This window comes from Rhineura floridana, chromosome 6 (genome assembly GCF_030035675.1).
Source record: "Rhineura floridana isolate rRhiFlo1 chromosome 6, rRhiFlo1.hap2, whole genome shotgun sequence".
In the NCBI taxonomy this organism is placed as follows: Eukaryota; Metazoa; Chordata; class Lepidosauria; order Squamata; family Rhineuridae; genus Rhineura; species Rhineura floridana.
Window position 1 is genome coordinate 36,848,573 of NC_084485.1, and position 24,358 is coordinate 36,872,930.

The 24,358-nt window shown below is 42.7% G+C and overlaps 1 protein-coding gene across 1 annotated transcript in view; it reads right to left on the reverse strand.

Annotated features, from left to right (window-relative positions):
* Positions 1–24,358, reverse strand: part of PLCG1 (phospholipase C gamma 1) — a 134,436-nt gene that overhangs the window by 79,541 nt on the left and 30,537 nt on the right. The window contains exons 3-5 of the mRNA XM_061631490.1: positions 11,957–12,109; positions 7,958–8,051; positions 6,692–6,739 (exon numbers count right to left, since the gene is read on the reverse strand). Coding sequence (XP_061487474.1) covers positions 6,692–6,739; positions 7,958–8,051; positions 11,957–12,109 — 295 coding nt within the window. The remainder of the gene's footprint in view (positions 1–6,691; positions 6,740–7,957; positions 8,052–11,956; positions 12,110–24,358) is intronic.

Consider the following 24,358-nt stretch of genomic DNA (forward strand, 5'->3'; position numbering starts at 1 on the left):
CTGGGACAGGACAAATCATATACCCCAGGAAAGGGGAGGGTGTCCTCTACGAGATGCCACTGCGTCCCACCTGGTCCAGAGCTTCTGCTGGGCGCAGGGCACGGAAGAGGACATCTATGCAAAATCAAAGCAGACAAAAACATACAGGAAAAAATAAGTAACTGGGGTGCCCACCCCAAATTCTGCTCTGGGCCAGGACAAATTATATACCCCAGGAAAGGGGAGGGTGTCCTCTATGAGATGCCACTGCATCCCGCATGGCCCAGAGCTTCTGCTGGGCGCAGGGGAAGGATGAGGGCATCTATGCAGACAGAAAGGGTAGAGAATCTTACTCTCACTCATTTCTCAGACCTCTTTCTGAAGTGAAGGGTCAAATCTGTAAAGAGGTTTGGAGCAGCCATGTTAAAAGATAAGGGCAGGGCATTCCAGGCAGGGGGTTGCCAACCCTGCTTGGATATGGATGTCTTTGCAGAGGATCCCTAGTCAAGCTTTACCAACAGCACAATCGAAACTATATCTACTCAGAAGTAAGTCCTGTTGAGTTCTATGGGGGCTTAAGTCCCTTAGTACATGTGTTTAGAATTGCAGCTTCAGGGGCATCCATCTTTACTCCCGAATGCTCCCATCTAACATCTCAACAACACTAGGCTCATTTCTTCCTACAGTGGCCTTCTAGTGACTGGCCTGGCCTGAAGGCACTTAAACTCTTCTTGCCAAAAGCAAGTAGGCTAGATTAAATGTTCCCTACCCAGGCTCCATCTTTTAGCTAAAATGTCTAGCTTAATATCCAGTCAGATTTTTTTTTAATTGTATGCTCCAAGCAACTGTGATTGATGCTTAATGTATCATGCTTAATGACATCACTCAGGCCTGCCCCATGACATCACTCAGGCCCACCCCATGACATCACCTGGGCCCACCCCTAAAATCTCAGGTTTTGGGATGCTTCTGACCTGGCAACCCTAATTCCTATGCATGTTTACTCAAAAGCAAGTCCCAATCCTGTACAGAGAAAGTCTTTTTATGCTGCTGAAAGCTATATATTTACTGAATTCCTGATGTGAGACAAACAGGAAAAGGAAACTGTTCTCAGAATTTGAAATGGGGTTTAGGTATTACCTGGGGTCAACACATCTTGTCAATCACAACCCTGACTTCACTTATTGGCTAAAAACCTGAAAGGGCAAGGATTAGAGCAGCTGGTACTAACAGAAGTTGTGGGGAGGCTGACATTTTGGTTTATATCTTTTGAACCAGACAACCTAGAAACTTAATTTTTTAAAAAATGAAAGCTAAGAGTCCAGAGATTAAGGTGACTCACCTCAAGAGGACCCCCAAAAACCAGAGTCTCCGGGCAAAAACCAGAGATATGGCAACCCTATTCTCTAGATCTCATCCCTTAGCAATTGCCTAAACCCTTTTAGTGGAGATTCAAAGCTCTGAGTTTAAGTTTGTATGTTTAAGTTTGTGTGCTGTTTACATTTTTATCCCACCATTCCAGCAAGAAGCTCAAGATGTTGTACCTGGCTTCCCTCCTTTTATCCTCAAGACAAACCTGTGAGGTAGGATAGACTGAGTGTGAGATTGGCCTAAGATTACCCAGTGAAATTCATGGCTGAGCATGGGCCAGATCTCTCTTTTTGTAGGGAGCTAGGTTATACCAGGTAAGACAATTGTCCCTCCAGACCAGTACTGTTGACTCTGAAGAGCAGCAAATGTCAAGGGGCTCAAGCAGAGATCTTTCACATCACCCGCTATCTGAGTCTTGTAAACTAGATATTCCAGGGACTGAGCCTGGGAATGCCTACACACAACTCATGAGGTCTGCCACTGAGGCTGGAGGCCCACTTGCAGTTATACTAGTTTCAGCGTGTCTCCATCTCTGCTTGTGAAACTGAGGACACACAATATTAGTCAAACTCCACCCATTTTTACCCCAAAACCTGAGAAACTGGAAGTTGAGTGCATTTTACTTTGAAGTCAGCTTCACACATACTTCAAAACTGATTGGCCAACAACCACGTTGCCACTCTGAGGTGTGTCTAATGGAAGCGCTTTGATGTAGGCTCAGGCAGAGACAGCGATTAGCCCAATGCTTTGCTGTGGGCAGTCCTAAAAGGCCTGACATCAGCAGTGGGGAAGGGAGATGTGTCCAGCCATGGGCAAACAGATTTCAAATGACAGCCAGATGAAATGTTCTTGCTGCTCTTGAAACAATTAGTATGCGCGTAGCCAGAGTTATGGTCACCTCCTGACCTACACAGTCCTGCACTCCAGCCATTCCACTACAGTGACTACACCCTCCTAATTCTGCATATCCTCTTTTAAACTACACTTGATTTGCCAATGCAGATTTCATAGCTGGAGTCTTCCACAAAAAGCCACACATACACACACCCATAACAAAGATAACTGCCATTCAGATTTCGAGAGACCTTACTCTGGTAATCTGGCCATTCATGCCTCTTGTGAAAAAGTAGCCTATTTATTCCTCTGACAACAATGGCTCTTGTTTTAAGCACACCAGCCAGTTGCATCTTTGTTTCTTTCTCTCTCAGATTAGAAAAAAACCCAGGAAAACTCAGTAGCATTAAAACACACAAACACACACATATAAACAAGAGGGAATGACAAAGGTTCATTTAGAACACCAGACTGGCTTATTACATCCATTGAGAGCCCTTAGGATGTTTCTGCTTTGCAGGCTTAACCATGCCTCATCTACTGAGCAGAGTATTCAGAAAGCAGGTGGCAATAATCTCATGAAGCCATGACATAAGCTCATAAATATGCAAGTCATGCAAAAGTGTACCCCTCCCTGCCAGACAGATGTTGCTCATTCTTTTTACATCCATGCTGCATTGATGCTGTAGGCTGCCTCTTGTCCCAGCTCCTAGTTAAACAACGATCAAGCCAAGGTCTCTTGCCAGGACAGGAAATAGGAAGACTGATTGCACAAGGGAGAAAGGACACAAGCAAGTGACAGAGGTGCCAGGCAGCCTTTGGCACCGGGAACACAGTTCAAGGGAAATGCTACTTTTCTTTTACTTGGTGGAGAAAGAGGCGAAAGGTTTCAAGTATCAACCAAGCATTACATTTGCCAGGTTTAATTCACAATAGGGCTCCTGTGCCTTTTAACAGTTGTGCAGAATAATTTTGGTGAGGCATCTCCCGGCGTATCATTGTAGTAATGGGAGATGCTGAAATCTCTAGAATTCAAGGCTGTGGCTTCTAGGCTTGTCTCAGGGAAGGCTCTCCACATCGACTAACCCTGCATGTGGGCTGGATTCTGGAATACAATCTAGGGTGTGAACTGCTGAGCATAGCTGTTCCCTGTGCAGTCTAAAAGTACACCGTACAGTACATCCAATGGTCCCCATTGTGGTTGAAGAACAAGATCAGTACGGATGGAAACAGCTGTGTTTTGAGAATGGAAGGACTGAAAACTGTAAAGCTCATGTGAGAAACAGCAGAGATATTACCAAAAACATGTGACCCTTTCCCTGCTTGCAGAGGAGAAGTGTAGCATCTAAGCAAGTGAATTAATTATGTGCCTTTCTCTTAGCTACAATCCAGCCTCCCCTTGGCCTATGGAAAGTTTGTACTAGTACTGCTGCCAGAGGGCTGGGAAGAACCCTCTTAACAACCAAGTTAAACTACGAACACATGTGTAGAGCCGGAGTGCAGTCAAGGTTCAACAGAGTATATTGCAGGTAAAGATCAGCCTGGTTAGGCAAGTTCCCTAAAAGGCATCTTGCCCACCATTGTTGATAGCCTCACTGAGGGACCCCTTAGTTTATTTGGAGTTTGAAAACCACTATTTCATGACAACTGGCAAAGGCAGATGAACCCTCCCCTGAGACTGGATAGAGGCTGTCAAAGAACTGTCCCCTGGGGTCCCTTGCCCTCAGCACCCCAAGGGGGTTCTTGCTTCCGAGAACAGTCCCAACACCTTTGGGTCTCTGCTTCTCAGGCAAACTATCCCTCCTTCAGGATTAAATCAAAGGTAGAACTGCCACCACCCCTCTTTCCAGCTCCCTTCTCTGAGCAAGGGGATCTCAGAGAGCTACGTGAGTTCTAAGGGTATTAACCCACATTAATCAACAGTAATCAGTAGCGTTCAAGGACTAGATTTAGAATCATTAGTTTCAAGTCCATACACACCATCTATAAAAGAGTAGTTTATTAAAGGTATATACAAAAAGAGAGCAGCAATTGTTTCCTTAAAGCTAATCACCCCCAGCTGGGCGACAAGAGATACATTGACATAACAAAGGTGAGAGGTTCAATACAGACAAAGAATATAACAAAGAGCTTGCTAAGCTAAGTACCTATACTCACAGTAGAATAGCCTGGTCCCCAAACGGCTTTTATTTTCTGTAAAGCTTCAGTACAGTAGAGTAGATGGAAATAGGGAACAATAACTGAAGGAGCATCTTTCATTTTTATGGGGTTTCCTGGTCAATGAGGGGGGGGCAATTAGCCATATTCCGCCACTGCCTGTGATCAAGTTCTTTGAAGATAAAGGAGCTAGACAGCCCCACCCAGGGGTCCTGATCTACAACACCCCCTCTTCCTGACTTTTGATCTCAGGAAGCCGATAAGAGATAACAGCTAAGGTTCAGTTGCATCTTCTTGAAATGTTGCAAATTGTCTGTCTGGTGCTGAGCTGCGGATCTCCCCCGGTAGGGTGTCCCAGGGATCCACAGACTCCCAGAATTATCTCTGGCTGACCCATTTCAGCTTGACCAAAGTTAGCTATTCTTGACAGAGGCACCTGAAGATCCTTGTCTCCCTAAGCCATTAGAGTATTTCCCAAAATCTGTATACCCACATGCAGCTGTGGCTTCTGAGATTTTCAAGGAACAGAGAAATCTCCTCTCATTAGAATGACAACACATCTCCAGAGAAAGAACATAACTCCTTCCAGCAGTAACGGGTAACCTCTGGTCCTCCAGATGTTGGACTACACCTTCCATTACTCTTGACCACTGACCATGCTGGCTGAGGCTGATGGGAGTTGAACCCAACAACATCTGGAGAGCCATAGGTTCTCCATTCCTGTCTTACGGGAATACTTTTTTAATGGAGTGGGCAAATCAGGTGATCCTGTGGAGTAACAAATCTATCTGATGTTCAGACACCAGGAGAACAATGACATTGTTTCTGGTTAGACACACATGAGTAAGATAAAATCTTTGGAATTTTTTTTGCAGCAATCAGCTGCATCCAGATGTATTGGGCTAGAGAGAAGGGGCCACAGCACAGCAATAAGGACCAGAACTCAGTGATACAGCATTTGCTTTGCATGCAGATGGTTTCTGGTTCAACTGCTGATATCTCTAGTTAAAAGGATCATGTATCAGGTGATAAGAAAGACCTCTTCCTGCGACAATGGAGACCCACTGCCAGCCAGACTAGACAATAATGGGTTAGATGAGGAAATAACCTGCCCTAGTACAAAGCAGCTTCCTGCGTTCCTACTGGCAGTGTCCTTCCTCCCTCTCCCATTTCTGCATCCAGTGGTAATGGTTAAAACATTTCCTCTCTCTAAGGGAAAGGCACTTTCAATCAATACTGAAAGGTTAATGTACTCTCTTAACATCATTAAAGGAGACCTCTGTCGAGTGGAAGAAAAACCTACAGGCAATAGAAGAGGGCATTAAGATGGAAGGTCAGATGGCCAGGCACACTGGCAATGATACGAAGAGCAGGCGTTTTAAAAAGGGAGCATTTCATTCACTTCTACACATATCAGCAAATGAACAGCACAATTCCTCCTCCATGAATTCAACATCCTAGATGTATTCTGTGTATTCACAGATCCTATAGTATGTGGTTACAAAGTAGAATAAAGGTTATAAAAAAGAATAAGGAGAATAATAAGAAGTTGCCTTGGGAGTAGGAATTTGTCGTGTTGGCACTGCCAGGCCCAGATTTCAGATCCAAGGTGACATCAGATGCTTGGGAAACAGTAGGGAAAAACCAGCCTTTACAGATTCTTCAAGCATTCCTCGGATTGTGAGTGATATTGAGTATGGGCTTTTGATTGGCTAGGAAACCTATATAAACATCCCATCTCCAGACACAGTCCTGCACATTCATCTGATGCTTTCCTGCTGCAAACCCTATCTTCTTCTTCCACTTCCCTAGACCTGCGTGATCCAACTCCCCACCTTTCTTTACCTTTCTTCCTCTATGCCAGCCTTCCCCAACCTGTTGCCCTATAGATGGTCAGTCATCCCTGACCATTGGCCACACTGGCTGGGCCTGACAGGGGTTGTGGACCATCTGGAAGGCACCAGGCCAGGAAAGGCTACTCTATGCTGCTTGTGTGGACAATTAAAATTTGTACTGATTAAACTGATTAATTTATTAAATGATCCAGCCCTACTTGTTCTAAAATAATTTCAAATACTTAACAAAAAATCAAAAGTGTGTCTAGTTTTCTCAGTCTTAGCTCTGAAGAACAAGCAAAAAGACCTCTACTCTTCCAACGCAATGTAACAGCCATTACTCCAGTCTTGGTTACACTACACTTCTAGTGATCCAAATTCAGTTTCAACAGGTAACACAGAACTGCCATTTAACAGACTTGTAGATGCCCCTCAAATAAATAAATGAAGCCACACTTCATTTATTCAAATAAATGAAGCCACACTTAAACAAGACAAAGTTTTGCTATATTTACCTGTCTTCTCTGTTGCGATCAACCAAGTAGAACTGTTTTCTGAGCCACCTGAAACAAAATAGGTTTAGAAATGTAAGTAACTCCAGTGCTGTGCTGACCTTTCACAGCACAGGTTAGCCATAGTTTACCAAATAATAAAAAGACACATATATAGTGGAACCATCTTCAATTAGCATGACTGGATAAAGAAAAAGGTAAATATATTTTTTCATATTTTGGTTTCTATAACACTGTACAAGTGTTGAACTGAAAACAACCAGTAATTAATCAATTAAAGACCTACTTCAACCTCCTGTGCTCCCGCCTCCCATGTCTCTGAAAAGCCAAACGAGACAGACTATGCAACAAAATAGTCAGGTTTAGATAAATCTTGGCCACCTATGCATGGATAGGTGTACTGTACTGGAACTGTACTGTACTGTACTGGAAGGGGCGTAAAAAATGAATCCTATAAAACTGGCATAGGGCACCCCTAACTTGTGGAGTAGCGAACCTGCAATGTTGCTTTGGTGGCTTAACCCTTTGATGTCTGTGGGGCACAACTGGGTGCTCTCTTTGTGTGCCCTGTTAACCCCACTCAGCTGCTATGCCAAAAGCTTTGCACCAATCCGTACTATCCTGTTATACCTGAAAGCAGCTAGCTGGTGCTCAGCCTTGCTGAGAGAGCCCAGCTTTGCCAGAGGGACAACCAGGACTGATCTCCCTGCCCATGGCCTGTCACCACTAGAATGGGGGCTTCCATAGGCATAAACAGACACCAGAAGCGGGTGGCAGGAAGAGGGGGAGGAAAAGCAGAGTGAAGGAACCCAGGCATCCTGTTGGTGGGAGTGTCCATCTTAGCTAAGTATGATGACAGAGAGCTGGTTTAGCATCTGAGCTACATTTACATAATTTGCAGCATTATTATGTTTCTAGGAGTGAAAGATTTAGGAATGTATTTGCTGATTGATTGACTGACTGTAAAACTGTCATGTGGCAGAGATCAAGGAGGGGGAGAATGAGGCAAAACACACACAAAACACATTTTTAATTCTCTCAGCCATGTGGGGGTTTTCTAATTAATCAATTGATCAATAAAATTCCAGAATCCTTTCATCTGGAAAGCTCATAATGCTACAAATTATGCAGCTGGACATAGATTTATTTAGTGTGATTTTCTTTTTCATATCCATAGTCTCAAATATGTTGACACTGAAGATCAACATGAAAACCACACTACGCCCACCTGCCTGAGCATCCCTTCCTCCTCCTCATTTTTTGTTTTACCTTTCAATCTGCAGTGGGGTAGCAGCCTTCAGGGTATCCGCCACAAGCCAGTTCAACCCTTTGATCCACATGCTGACTTCTTCTTCGGATGTGGCTGTGAAAATAAAGAACAAGCTGACCTTGTAAAGATATGTGGCGCAGGCACTGACCCCTGTTTCCAAGGAGGAAGTCCCAGCGCAGCTGGTCTCCAGCAGGAGGAAGCTAATCCCACCAAGCTTGAGGTTTATGAATTATAGCAGGGAGATATTAAAGGAGAATAATCCCTGCATTTCAAATATTCATGACTGAAACAGTTACCCTTTCCTAATAAATAAAGAATATACTTTTAATCATCTATGGCATAAAATAGCTACTTGTCTGGTCACCTGTGCCCAGTGAAAGTCACCTCCAGGCAGGGAATCTTTTCAAAACTGGAAGAAAGTTTGGCCCCATCTGCACTATACATTCATAGCACTATTATACCACTTTCAACAGTCATGGCTTTCCCCAAAGAATCCTGGGAAGTGTTGTTTGTGAAGGGTGCTGAGAGTTGTTACGAGATCCCCTATTCCCCTCACAGAGCTACAATTCTCAGAGTGGTTTAACAGTAAATGCCTCTTCCTAATTATTTATTTATAAATAAAAGGAGCCCAGGGCAGCAACTGTAGCTGTGAGAGGTCTCCTAACAACCCTTAACAAACTACAGTTTCTTTGGTGGATTCTTTGGGGGAAGCCATGACTGTTTAAAGCAGTACGATACTAGTTTAAATGTATAGTGTGGATGGGGCCTTTGTTATGGAGATATCTTTGATATTTGCTCATTCACATCCTCTTAAGTTACATCCCTTTGGTGTGTGGACTAACTGGACAACAAAAGTGGACCCTACAAGCCCTTATTGTGGCAAGCAGACTTATACTGCAAGGCTGGAAGGACAAACACCCACCATCTGCAACACAGCGGTCTGAAGAGCTCATCTGCTTTTCTGTGTTTGAACACATGGCTTATAACCATCAGATATATGGACTGCTCATATTAATCTATATGTTTAAGTTAGCACTCATGGGTATATTTTCACTGTTAATCCCAGCTGGCCATGTTTTTAATCTCCTTTATATCCCTCTTTCTTTTGTCTTCTGTTATATTTGCAAACAATTTTTTTTAAAATTGGAAGAAAGATGGTTGTTATTTGCCTTGCCCCCTCTCAGGCTATGGGCGTGCATGCCAAAAATAGCATAGTTAGACGTGAGCAGGCAGTATACATATATGTTTTGAAGGACTAATAATTATTTACAAAAGCTTTTTATGGATGAACTCAAATGACCACACATGTGGGAGTATAACTGAGGATGTGGATTGTGTAATTCCATGCAGAGTATGGCATACGGTGGAATATTTCTTCTTGCCTCATCTGCTGTTACAGTCAGCCAGTCCACTTCTGGTGGACTTGTGACAACACAGTAAACATGGTGCCAGTTGTGAGCTGAGCACGTAGGAAAGTGAGTCCATGCAGTCTCTGGACTGTTGTGTCAAACTCTGCTCAGATCTATTCAGTCTGCATTCTCATCATTTGTAGAGCTTCCATTGCTAGACAGAGGCAGGCAGAAGGCAAGTATGTGTTGGGCGCTACATAGTTTCTTGGATCAATTCCACAGTTTGATTGGTTCTTCTAAGATCTGGAGTGGGGGGGTCAGGGGGGTCTTTTGCAGGACTCCAAGCCCAACAAGGGAAATAAAGTAAGCCACACATATATTTGCCTGCTTTTATGTGCACCATTACATAAACAAATTTATTTCAATTTTTTATATATTACCTTTTGAGGTGGTGTACTTGATTTCCCCACCCACCCCTTTTATCCTCAAGAGCCTTTGTCCTTTTTGTTCTTCTCGTCATAGTCTAGGGGCCAGAGGGAATGGCTATTACCATCTGGGGTGGAGGCTCCTAATAGTGGGTGATTCAGCCACTTAGAATGTTGGAGAATTTTGTATTTCTCCTTGGGTTCTTTTGCTGGGGGTCCTTGAATAAAAATTTTAAAGACACAGGCTTGCAGCAAAAAGGTAGGATGACAAGTGTACACTTGGTCAGTCTCCCTCCTAGTGAGTGGAGAACTGCAACTCGGCACTGTTTGCCTGGGGTTTTTATACATTTCAGGACAAAGACTTTAGCATCTATCAGTCAGGATTTAACACATCAGAATGACATAGACATGACAGTATTACACAGGCATTTTGCATAGGCATTGCATAGGTACTGTACTTCTCTGCATCATGTTCTAGTGAATTTGGTGTTCTAATGAATTTGGCAATGTTGAGTACTTCACATGAAAGTACATTTTCATAGTGAGCTAAGCACTCCAGCTAATGAGCTAAGCATTTTAGCTATTCTGCAATTCTTTCTACGTCTTAGAGGTACTGAGATGTTCAGCACAGCGTTATCAATTGTTTTGAGTAAAAGTAGTTCCAAACGACCAGCATAGTCAGGGAGACAGCTCCAAAGGGAAAAAGATCTGGCTTCCTACTAAACTATTAAAATGTTATGAACCTTTATAGCTTCATAAAAGAATATATTTTGCTTATTATTTATGTATATTGAATTCCCCATTAGCTATACATGTATGTATATATAAAATTCCCCATCAAGAACACAGAGATTTTTGTCTGTGATAGGTTCCATCACTAACAGTTATAAGGCATAGTCATTTATGGTATCTAGAAATATTACCTTTTTGCTGTGATTGCAAGATGTATTCATCCAGTCTATGTGGAGATAACTGAAGTCACCAACTACTACAAAATTTTCTCTCTTATATGCCTCCTTGATTCAATTCTCTATCTTAATATCACCCTGAGCATTTTGGTCAGGAAGGCAACAGGCATCCAGTACCCACTGCAATTCTGTGGAGGACTTAAAACCCTTTGTGATTTCTAATTTGTTTGACTCTTATGTCCTTTTTGACATACAGAATGACATTGGCCCCACTATACCTTTCCCAGTCCTTCCAATAGAGTTTGTATCCAGAGATTACCATATCCCACCGGTTCTCGCTATTCCACCAAGTTTCCATTACACCCACTATACCTACACTCTCTTTTAGAGTCGAACACTCCAGTTCCACTATCTTGGCTTCTAGCATTAGCATACAAACACTTATGCATGGTGTCCTTCTCCATATGGCTCTGGTATGTGCATTTCCCCTACAGGATACATGGTAGTCCTCTTTAAATGGCTATCATGTCCTTCTGTACGGGTATCATCCCCAATACCATCTAGGTCAATACCATCATGTTGACATCAGTGATTCAAATATAAACCTATGGCTGCGAAGGAAGAAAAGGAACATTCTTCCTTTCTCCCTTGCGGTCCCAGATTTAATTCAAGCTGTGGTTTTAATTCAAGTTCTCATACTACCTTCAAAATCCTCAAGAATACATTTATATTGAGGCATATGGAATATGCACATTCATTTAAATCAGGGATGAGAAAGCTGTGCTCCTCCAGCTGATGATGAGTCACAACTCCCCTGACCTTTGGCAATGCTGGCTGTGGCTGATGGGAGTTAAGAACATAAGAAGAGCCTGCTGGATAAGGCCAGTGGCCCATCTAGTCCACCATCCTGTTCTCACACGGCCAATCAGATGCTCATGGGAAACCTTATGTTCTCAATAGAGCCAGTGTGGTGTAGTGCTTAGAGTGTTGGACTGGGACCTTGGAGACCAGGATTGAAATCCCCACTCGGCCATGAAACTCACTGGGTGATCTTGGGCCACTATTACTCAGCCTAATCTACCTCACAGGGTTGTTGTGAGGATAAAATCAGGAAGGGGAGAATCATGTTCATAGGCCACTTTGAGCTCCTTGGAGGAAAGGTGGGATATAAATGTAATAAATCAATAAATAAAATTATTAAATTAACTTAATCCCCCCTTAAATCAGTGGGCTGTAAGAGGAATAGGATAATGGTAGTAGGCTGTCCAAATGTTTATTCACCCAATGAAAAGGGGAATGAGGAAAAGGGGTCCCACCTTGCAGGCTGAGTGTTTTCAGTCTGAATTCCATGCCATAAAGGATGACAAAACAGTGAGACTGATCTAGCCGGAAAGAGGGATCCTCCTGATACCGGTCAAAGTCTCGGGAGTTTCTTCCCAGACGAATTTCTTGGATTTCACGAATATCAACTGTAAGAGAATAAAAGAAAGGGATCAATTGTAATGAGAGAAGATTAAGGTGCATGTATTGTGAAGATGCCAGTGATGTAGCTTCTGGGATCATGTACTAATAGCCACTCTATTAGCTAGTGGTGCAGATGTCTACTTTTGAAACCATGCAATCTCCAAATACGGCCTGGTCTTGAATTGCAATGTTAAGTCTACACTTCTATCATTAAGAAGGTAAGAAGAGCCCAGCTGGATTAGGTCAAAGGCCATTTTGTCCAGCATTCTGTTCTGACACTGGCCAGCCAGATTCCTATGGGAAGCCCACAAGCAGGACCTGAACACAACAACACTTTCCCTGGTTTTGATCCCCAGCAACTGGTACTCAGGGCCAGAACAAACCCATTGTGGATAGTAGCCTTATCCTCCATGAATTTGTCCAGTCTTCTTTTAAAGCCATTCAAGTTGGTGACCATCACTACCTCATGTGGGAGCAAATTCCATAGTTGAACTATGAGCTGTGTGAAGAAGTACTTTCTTTTGTCTGTCCAGAATGCTTAGCTTATTGCTTTACTCCTAACAGATCAGACCATATCCTCTCCCTAGATCACTTCTTAATCTTCCTTACTACGTAATATGTATTTGTTTATATCTGAGCCAGTGTGGTGTAGTGGTTAAGGTGTTGGACTACGCCCTGGGAGACCAGGGTTCGAATCCCCACACAGCCATGAAGCTCACTGGGTGACCTTGGGCCAGTCACTGCCTCTCAACCTCAGAGGAAGGTAATGGCAAACCTCCTCTGAATAACGCTTACCATGAAAACCCTGTTCATTTATTTATTTATTGAATTTACAATTTTAAAATACTACAAGCTTCGGCTATGGGGCGGTATATAAATACAATAAATAAATAAGAAATAAATGTAAAGTTGTCCCTCTTGTGAGGAGCAGTCCAACTGAAGAAAGCCCTGATTTTGTCATTGCTAATCTCTGCCACTCTCTCCCTCCCAAAGGACAGATGATGTCTGCTGCCCCTTCCATGTTGGCTTAAGATTTGTTTAGATTCCTTGCTGGCAAATCAGCAGAGATGATTGTATGGAATCAGACCACGGCTATGCACATTTTTCTGCATCAGTATACCCTGCACCTTCTTGGTCATTTTTTCCTGGCGCCAGTTTTGCCTTCCGTCCACACTGGAGGCCTGAGGGGGAGGCTTTAAACATCCCAGGTACAAGGTGCTCCTTTGGGGGAAGGAGATAGCTGGCATCCCCATTGTACCAACCACACTGTGAGCATTCCGATGTTTTATTCGCTGCATGGCGAGGTCAGGGTGCCTCTCCTAATTTTCTTTGTTTATAGGTGGCTGGGCCGCTCCACACATGATATATTCAGTTTGTTCTGAGTCTGACAAGTCATATGTGAAAGTGGCTATCCTACACTTGTATTTTTCGCTGCATGTATGACTACCTGCCCTATTCGTAGGGTTGCCATAAGTCGGAATTGACTTGAAGAAAGTCCAGGACTTAAGCCTGTCTGGAAGCAAAACCCTCTGCCTTGAGTGTCCTTCCTCCTAAACTTAGATCTACTAGAGCTGGCTCTCTGGTTACTCAGGGAACCATTTTATATACAATCAGAGACTATTCTTTAGTATTATTCCCCAAGTTCCCAGACTAACTGCTGGCATTTCAGTCGAGATTCTGTTGATAAAATCTCTTGTTCTCTGGCTCTATTTCTCCTCCACCCAGGACTGAAAGTATCACATTTACCCCAGATAGTTTGGTTGTTGTTATTTTAACCCACCGGTCACCCTGGGGTCCCAGGGCAGGTTAGAACAGTTTAAAATGTGTCCTTAAAAGATTAGGTGAGCAAATAACACTATACATATGGAAATGGATTTGGTACTATGCACATCAACTAACATAAAGTATAAAGTTGAAATAATGTTTTTAAAAAATTCTATTTCACTGGTACTTTATCCTGGCACAGTTATCCCATATGTATAATACCACTCAAAGTAACTGCTGGAGATGTCAAATGCTAAATGCAGATATGCTACATATCTTTTGGTGTTGCCCCCATATAAAAACCTTTTGGGAAGATGTCATAAATGAATTGGAGGTTATAACTGGATATAGTTTACTGCTAGACCCGGTTATTCTATTATTTGGTTTCGTTAAGGACTTGGTGTTGCCAAAAGAACAGGAAATCATGATCCATTTGCTTACTGCTACTATTATGATAATCTCTGGTAACTGGAAAAAACTAAGATCCCCTAAAACTTTTTAAAATCTGGGATATAGCTAGTATGGTTAAGTTGACATACTTTAGAGTTAAAGAAGGAAGGGCACTAGACAACTCTTTTGTAGAGTTTTTCATCTTTATTTATTGCATACTGGATTAATAAAACACAGGACAGAGCTCAACCATATTTATTTATTAATTATTTGATTTATATCCCGCCCTTCCTCCCAGCAGGAGCCCAGGGCAGCAAAGAAAAGCACTAAAAACACTTTAAAACATCATAAAAACAGACTTCAAAATGCATTATGTTTTACTCTATCCAAAACAACCATAAGGAATATTAGAATATTAGGAAATGTAACTACATAATGATTTGAATTATGAATCCCATAGAGATGAAATATGAAAAATATTTATTTTCCTTTTTTGAATATGAGGTTAGAAAAGAAAAGATGTACAAATATGTGAATTTTCTGATTTTATTTAACTACTTAATTTGCAGTTATTACCTAATTGTATATATCATGTAACTTTGACTGTCCTTTTCCTTTTCTATATATATGTAAATACTTTTTCTGTAAACATGCAACAAACAATATTAAAATTAAAGAAAATCTATCATTAAAAACAATCTAAAACAGGTTACAATCACAAAAATAGGATAGAGCCTAAATCTGTAGATCTCAGGGGTCAAAGGGTAAAGAGGTATGTCTTCTGCATTTGCCAAAAACTATATAACGAAGTTGCCAGACTCTGTGGGGAAGACGCTCCACAACTTAGGGGCTACCACAGAGAATGCCCTCTCCTCCCCCCCAACCTCTGAGGATGGTGGAACTACCAAGAGGGTTCCCTCTGCCCATCTCAGTACCTGGGTGGGTCTATATGGAAGGAGGCGGTCTTTCAGATATTTGGGCCCTAAGCCATTTAGGGATTGAAAAGCTAACATAAGACCTTGATCTGGTCCCAGAAATGAACTGGCAACTAATACAGCTATTTTTAAAACAGGGGTTTATTTATTTATTTATTTATATCCTGCCCTTCCTCCCAGAAGGAGCCCAGGGTATCAAGGTTATATGAGATCTAAATGGAACCCCAGCCAGTAATCTGGCCACTGCATTTTGGGCCAGTTGAAGTTTCCAAATCATCTTCAGGGGCAGCTCCACATAGAGAGCATTGCAATAATCCAATCTGGAAATTACCAGAGCATAGAGTACAGGGGCCAAGTCATTTCTGCCAAAAGTGGCTGTGCCTGGCAAACCATGCGGACTCTAGGAGGGTAACTGACAAGCAAACTCTTCTCACACGATCACACCACATTAAACAGATGCTAGAATAAAGTCACAGCACAGTAGATATGAGAAAGAGCAGACAACTCAAGAGAAACAGAGGATTAGTGATCTTAGCAAAAATGGCAAAAAACAAACACCAGGATAACCTGTGGTGCAGACAGGGTGGCTAGATGCAAAAGGGAAAAGGATACCTGAGTCTTTAATGGTTGTGCAGAAGAGAGAATTTCAGCAGGTGTAACTTGTACCTGCTGAAATGCTCTCTTCTACACAACTATTAAAGGTGCAGGCACCCTGTCCCCTTTTGCATCTGGCCACCCTAGGTGCAGGCTAAAAAAAAATGTTGTCAGTCCCACACTGGTTACACAAAGCCCTGTCTGCATTCCAAATAATTCTGGAATGCTCAGTGCGTCTACCTGGTGCCACTAGAGGTCACTGTGTTGCATCTCAACCTAGTAGCAAAGTATGCATTCACACAGGCCACATTCACACCATACATTTATTCTGCCATTATTCCATTCTAAACAGTCATGGCTTCCCCCAAAGAATTCTGCGATGTGTAGTGTGTGAAGAGTGCTGAGAGTTGTTAGGAGACCCCTATTCCCCTCATAGAGTACCAATGCCTGACGTCCCCTGGGAAGAGGGACTGACTGTTAAACAACTCTGAGAATTGCAGCTCCCGAACCTAAGGTTTCCACTCCTATTACAGAATTATAATTAGTAATGCAAGCAGGTGAAGCTAATACACATATACATACACACACACACCGTGTAGGTTTTTCTTTAGTTCTTGCTAAAAGGATCTTATTGTTACTGAAAGGTATATGCATGCATTTGTGACCAATGGGACCACAAGTTTGTTTAAATGGAAAACTGAGACAGGATGATTGTAACTACATACTGGACAAGACATGTGTTACCCACCTGTGCACTTCTTTCTGATATTTATTTTGCTTTGTTTTCTTATATGAAAAGAAATGAAAATGGGGTGGGGAGAGATCCACACAAACAGCAGGATAAATTAAGCAGGTTTTATCTTTTTTTAAAAAATCCCACAATTATAAATTTCCCTCCTCTCATAGTTCTAGAAATCATTTTTGTCCCATTTTTTGGTTCATGCTTTCCAGAGCTACGTGCACACACCATCCCATGTGCACTAAACATTCAAAGCACTATTATTCCACTTGAAACAGTCTGGTGTCTCCCAAAGAATCCTGGGAAGTGTCGTTTCTGAAGGATTTTGAGAGTTGTTAGGAGATCCCCTATTCCCCTCACAGAGCCTGTCTACTGGCGGTAAAGCTAGTTGGATGTCCACTTCAGAGAGAGAAAAACCTTCTTCCCTTTCACCCAAGCTCTTCCTTCAGCCCTTCTCCTCCAACCATCCTTTTCCTAACTGCCTTCTCCCTAGCAACCATCTCCTAGCACCTGTTGCCATGACTCTCCCCCCTCCCATTCCCAACACTCAGTTTTCCTGGTCACTGTCACCTAGTACCAATGATATTACTTAATCTACATCATACATTTATGGTTGGCACATGTGAGGTCAAATGTAATGTTCACCCACCCCAACTTGACTGTGCCGGTTCAAGAACCTTTGGCTCTCCAGATGTTACTGAACTACAACTCCCATCAGCCTCAGCAAGCATAGCAAATGGCCAGGGATGATGGGGAGTTGTAGTTCAGCACATCTGGAGGGCCAAAGGTTCCCCACATCCGATCTACTGTTCTCTTAATGGGAGGAGAATAAAGGTTCTTATAAGCTCAAAGGGATACCTCCCCCCCTCCATATTTCAGCGTGAAGTGCATTAGTGGCATATTCATATAGGAAACATTTACTGTTTTGCATTTATTCCCGTCTTTCTAGGATGATATATTCTAAAACCTGCTTTTGCTTCCCAGGCCCATAAACTACTTTAGAAGAGACAAGAAAAATAACAAACAGCAATATTTTGTTTCAAGCAGAATTCAGAGGTGATTGAAGACTGATCAGGACAACAGCCTTTGGTGATAAAGAAGATGGTGATTACTGAAGCTTCCATAGGTATAAAAAGAATGGGAAAGAGGAGAAACTATGCCACCTTTTCACTGCTAATGGAGGTTCACAGAATTTTGTTTAACACAGCATGTGCATGTACATGCGCGAGAGAAAACACACACGGGGAGGGGGTCAATATCCTTCCTGGAAAATGGCTGTGAAAACCCTCCATGGAATCAATTAATGACAATTGTGACTCACAGTTTTCCGGGCACAAGACATTTCCAAGCAGCACAGAGCAAAAACCATTTGCAGAGATGCAGGTGTAATGTAACCCCTATTGTAATACACAATACTGTGATTTTTCATCTAAAACCTACCATATAAACATTTTTCAGCTGGTCAAGTTTTGTTTTTAAATGTGCTTCTTGAAGTAAAATCAGCTTTGGCAAAAATACCACTACCCAAGACAGCAGGCAGTTATACTAGCCAATGAGCTAACCTCATAGTCAAGGCTAAAGAAGCAACAGAAAAAAAGAAGAAAGATAGGTGCGTGAGGTTACCACTTTGCTAAAGCTAAGCACGTCTCAGTCTGGTGAGTACTGGATGGGAGACCTCTTCAAAACCATATTTATATTGTAAATTGCTTCCGGATAATTCATGAGAAGCGATTCATACATGAAATTATTATTATTATTAATATATACCCCTCAGTGGATTCCATGATGGAAGAAAGGCAGGATACAAACGTAAGAAAATAAAGAAATGAATAAACTTCTATATATTAACTTATTCAAAGTGTTGACACCTCTTTAAAGAACTTCAAAGAACTTGCCATAGTTTACTCTAAATCTTCCTTTTTAACAAGGGGAAGAAAACTGCCATCACAGATTGCAGGAGTCTGCCTGCCCTTCACACACCCTCGCTCTAGCTCTAGCTTCAGATGGAAACAGCAGCAGGGATTTAGGCAATGGCAGCTGGTGCCCATTGGGAAGGGTAGGGCAGAAGGCTGGGAGGCCATGAGTACGTGGAGCCAGAGCCCATAACAGGCAGAGCCAAAGAATTCTAGCTTTGTCCTCCTCCTCCTCCCTGTTGAGTTCTACAAGGGCAACACTGAGCCTTAAGGAGAAGGAAGCTGAGAGGCAATGCCACCCCCTGCACTGATTTTAAGTAAGAAGGAAACCAGGTGGAGGCTATCTGAGGTCAAACTGAGGTTTGTGGGGCAGAGCCCCATTTGCCCTAATGGATCAGCCTCCACTGGATTTAGGAAGCTGCCATGAAAATGCCACACCAAACAACTTCCTCAATTCCTCTGGGAAACACCAAAGCGCATGCTATAAACCCCTCCCAACACTCTGAAAGAGAGCTCAGCAAGCTGCAGTAAAGGTACAGAGGCCAACTGCATCCTGATATTTAGCTAAACTCATGTCCCCATGGCCCTATTCAGGCATCCCAACCTTGTCCAGTCTCCTCTGAGATACTTGGTGGAACTCCAGAGGCTCCATAAGAGATTGATGAAGTAAGTGCACTGATCCTGAAGGAATTGCAGATGGCAGAGTGATGCAAGTAGTGCCAGAAAACATCCAGCATATGACTCTCCTTTCCGATCCAACTTTCAAACAAAGCTGAAATCCTGCCAACTGGCTGTTCAAAAGCAGGTGATGGGAGACGGAATTCAGCCCCCCCCTTTGTTCCACACCATCCACCCCTCATTCCTTGCCAACATGAAATAATTTTTCCAAAGGACTATATGCACACAGTCCCACAAGCCCTTTGCTGAATCAGATCCGTCACACACCTATAAACTGCACACTAAGCTGCAACACATAAAACTGTACACTCAGCTGTAATAAATAAACCATTCTAGAAACCCTTATAATTCAAAGATTACTAACACATTTTAGTACCAGTTTAATTAGAATCAGAGTCTAAGAAGTACAACTTCCAACCCCAAACATTTAGGAGGAAAGGAATTGTCTGAAAGGCAGAAACATCTATGTTATTTTTAGAGTTACATCTTTACATTAATTTTTAAAGTTTATATATAGAGAAAGGATACCATAGTACATCTGTTTCTGTTTTGGAATATCAGGACCTTTATAAAAAAAAGGATTCACACACAGAGCCATCAAAGTTGTTTTTTTCCCCGTCTTCCACATTTGTATAGATAATTAAAATATGCTTCAGTGATAAAATAGCTCTGATGGAGAAGAAAAATGAGACTGAGAACAGGCAGACTGCCTGGAAGAAAAAGGTGCTCTGCTTTGATTGCTGAAGTCTGATGAGGCACTGTTGACGGTCCCACATGCCCCTGAGGTTCACCTGGCCTTTCCCAGGAGCTGAGCCTTTAGTGTGGCTGGCCCTGCCCTGTGGAACTCCTTGCCAACAGAGGTTTGGCAGCAGTCATCCCTGCTTGCCTTTTTAAACATCTTCTAAAAACTGTTATTATTCCAACAGGCCTTTCGAATCTGAGATTCTTTGCCAACCAGCTCTTACTTATGTGTTTGCTGTTTTTACTGCAATGATGTGTGTTTTACTACCTTCTGATATTTTACATGAAAGTGCATTTATAAATATTTAAAATAAACAAATATGAAAAAATCACAATACATCTGAATGCTAGTTAAACAAACATGACAACATTTAAAGATATCTCCCATTCTAAGAAGAGGTTAGCAACCTCTCACCCTCTGATCAATTTCAGGCAGAAGGCAAGGAGGGGAGGGTGCCCCCACTCACAGCTGGCAAGTGGCCCGTGACAGGTTACTCCTAAGGGAATGTGGCCCTCGGCAGAGAACAGTGCAACATTCTTGACACAGGCTATCCACCTTCTTTGTTACCTCTCCCACCCAGTTCTCAAATTAGCCTTTGAGTACATAAATGGCAGAATATCAGGCATAAATGTTTGGGTTAAGTAGCAACCACTTCCCTGCACCTTGCATTAGTTAAATGCATAGCGCTCTCCTTTGCTGCCACACTTGTGGTTCAAACTTCCTTTCCTCCCCCTTTCATTTTGCAGCAGAAAGGGTGCTTCAAGTATCAGACAAAGAAGCTAAGAACAGTTCTGCATTTACTATAGAAGCAGATCTGTTACTTCTCTTCTTGTATACCAGGAGGTATTATCACTCAACTCCACATCCTTGGAAAGTTTGCTTGTCATCCTGAAAAAACTTTCAGGATTATTAATGTTCTATACCAAGAACATGAAGGTAAATAAGCAGTCACTTTCAGAACACAGAGATCAAGCACGAGATGAGACAGCCATAGCTATTCCCAACCATTTCCCCCATCCTTTCCTTCACAACCACCCCTTACTGCAGTTCAGCGCTTGTAAAATGGAAGGCTGCTCCCTACCTCAGGTAGCCCACTGCTATTAGGAAGACAAGAAAGGCGGAGAATGACAGCTACCTTGTTTCTCGCTCAAAAAATGAACATATCCAGCTTGCAAACTGGCTACGCTATAGGGTTGCCAGGTTCCTGGCCTGAGACTGATCCTGTATCTTTAGGAGAAGAGAAAGTCAGCCAAGTGCAGGTGTTCTTGCAACACTGTAATGAGAAAAACCACAAGGTGGAATTCTCCCTTCCCCCTGCACAACTTTTAAAGATATAGAAGACCTCTTGGCTGCCAGGCCCGGCCTCCAAGAGGTCTTCTGTATCTTTATAAGTTGTGGAGGGGGAAAGGGAGAATCCCACCTTGTGGTTTTTCTCATTACAGTGTTGCAAGAGCACCTGCACTTGGCTGACTTTCTCTTCTCCTAAAGATACAGGATCAGTCTCAGGCCAGGAACCTGGCAACCCTACTACACTATGAACTCTGTAACACAAATATCACCGCCCTGGGCCCCTACTGAAAGAAAGGGCAGGACATAAATCAAATAAATACATAAAATATTTAAATTTCTGTTATCAAAAGCAACCACTCAAATTATGCTCCAAATAAGATGCTTCTCCCACATTTATGCCTTTTAAGTGAAGGCTCAAGAAGCCGCAGCATGGAAGAAATGCCTGTTACTAAGCTTTGTGCCGCACCTATAGAATGACATCGTGACACATGCTAGAGAACAGTGACAAAGAATTTTATTAGTCTGGGTGTCGGTACATATCAGGGTACATATCCCTAGTGAATCTTACACCATCACAGAGAGACACTCACAGCAGTTGTAATCCAGATAAAAAGCAATCACCTCAACCCTCAAACATACAAATACATTAAAACATTAAAAATCTCAACAATAATTATAAAACCTAACCCACCCCAAAAGCCTGCCTGACAAACCAGGTCTTCAAGGCCCAGCAGAAGCTCATCATAGAGGGAGCATGGCAGAGATCATTTGGGAGGGAATTCCACAAAGTGGGGACCACAATTGAAAAAGCCCTCTCCCTAGTTCTCACCAATCTAGCTGTTTTAACTGGTGGGATAGAGATACAGATACAGAAGACCTCTTGGAGGCTGGGCCTGGCAACCAAGAGGTCTTCTGTATCTTTAAAAGTTGTACAGGGGGAAGGAAGAATTCCACCTTGTGGTTTTTCTCATTACAGTGTTGCAAGAACACCTGCACTTGGCTGACTTTCTCTTCTCCTAAAGATACAGGATCAGTCTAAGACCCTGAGCCTGGCAACCCTAGTGGGGAATAAAGCTCATATTGTCAGCAACTACTGGAACATTAGCAGATTAGAGCTCTTTATTACTGACCCCTTTAGGGATAAGACAAATGTTCACACTCAAATTAATTTGAGCGAGAAAGTGGGAGCATATTGTGTGGGGTAAAAGATTTACCAAAATTACACCCCAGTTCACCTTTTTCACTGCCACAACCACGTCTTCTGTAGTCCTGGTGGTTGTACTCCTGGGAGTCCTGATAGAAGGCAGCTGCCATGTTTTAATCCCAGGAGGCGGCAGAGTGAGAATAGGAAAGCATTGCCCTCACTCTTCATGACAATGTAGTTATGAAGCCAATTAAGAACAACAGCAATGCTTCTTGCCTGCTCCCTGCTGTCTGTTGGAAAGGAAAAATAAAATACCACCAGGAGGGCCACCACTGCTGATAGATATTTGCTGCCACCCTCAATGCAAAAAGGGTGCTGATGTTGTGAGAGCCATTTCAACTCGGCTTTAGTTCCCTTCCTCTGCTCTATAAAGGACAGGCAGAAGAAATTCAGACATCACTGAGGAAAATTCTACTTTAGGAGCAGAATGGGGAAATTCAGTCCCGTATATGAAAAGAACGTATGTGTAGACAATACTGAAGGCTGTTGTTTCTGTAGAAGCTATTCCAAAGTACCTGATGCACTCAGCTTTTTGTTTGTAAGAACTCAGGCCTAATAGCACCTTATGCTTGCCTCTTATTCTCCCTGCTGCATGCTTCTTTGTGGTGGGTATTCTTACTTCTTCCCATCCTGGGCCTTATGTTGCAACCCTTTCCATCTGTCTAGGTCTGGCACTGGGCCCACATATGAAAAATATGATAAAACAAATGCAAACCTTGCAGCTGTTTCTAACCTGCCAAGCTTCATGAAAAATCACAAATAAACACAGAACGCCTCAGCTAATGCCAGCCATCCTCCTAAAGGTAAACAGGAAGCCATTCCAGAATGGAACTCCTCTTCAGTCTCCAGGCTTTACGGCACTCCCACTTGTCTCAAGTACAGCAGTGCTCTTGTTTCAGCAAACAATGATTACTTTAGCCAGGGCCAGAGGTTACCGATCCCACGCACTGGGGTTTGGTTACATAAACATTCATTCTCCCTTGTCAATGCAATCATAGTTAGGTGGAATGAGACTTGAGCAGCTGGAGCAAGATGGCTGGCATGAGGGAAAACACAGTAGCCCGGGGGTGGTACTCTCTTCCTGTGGCCCAGGGACAAAACTGGAAATAGGCCTCAATGGGCGACAGATGGATGTCATAATAATAGAAAACTGCAGAGGTCTCAAAATACAGAGTAAGAGAAGGGCACACAGTGAAGGCCACAGCGCACACTGCAATATTATGCAGACACTGTAATCTGACTGGATTAGTCTCTCATATGATGCTTCAGAGCCCACATTTAGCCGCCTCAGACACATCACAATGTGATGCTTCTACAGTAGGTAAGTAACCACACAGCCACAGAAATAAATTTTCTCTTCTCTCCTCTGTCTCACCAATTTCTGTCCTAACAATTTTTTTCATTATTCCCAGTTAAAACAGCAATGAGATTTATACAAATCCTGTTCTTAAGGGAATAAGCAGTCGCCCAATCATTCATCACAGTAGGGGGTGCTGTGCCTTCCAACTCTGAGGAGGTTTTCCTTAGCCCTGTCTCCAAAAATATTACAGCTGCATTCAGTGACGTGGTACTGAACGAGATAGGCCTTGTCCATGCAAATTATAAGAGTTACTTTCTTACTCCTAACTAAACTAAAGCTGGTGTTTTGGTTTCGTTTCAGCGAACATCAGAGATCATCATCTTGCAAACAGGGTATAAACAAAGCACAGCTGAAGTGTGAAAAAGGGGCAAGTGGCTATGAGATAAAGTGAGATGGGCCACATACTTCCTCCAAGGCCTGTCAAAGAAACCAGCTAGGATCTGCCTCTCAGGGCAAATTTGACAGGTGGATGGGGCCACTCACCTATCAATCACCTGACATCACAAATGATGTCAGGTGCTTTGGTGTCCAAAAGTTGGAATTTCAAAGCAGCTCCCAAGCAGCAAGGTGCTACCAAAAGAAAGGTTTTGTCCTTTAACACCTGCTAAAACAAGGAAAAAACCTTCCTTTTAGCAGCACCTCGCT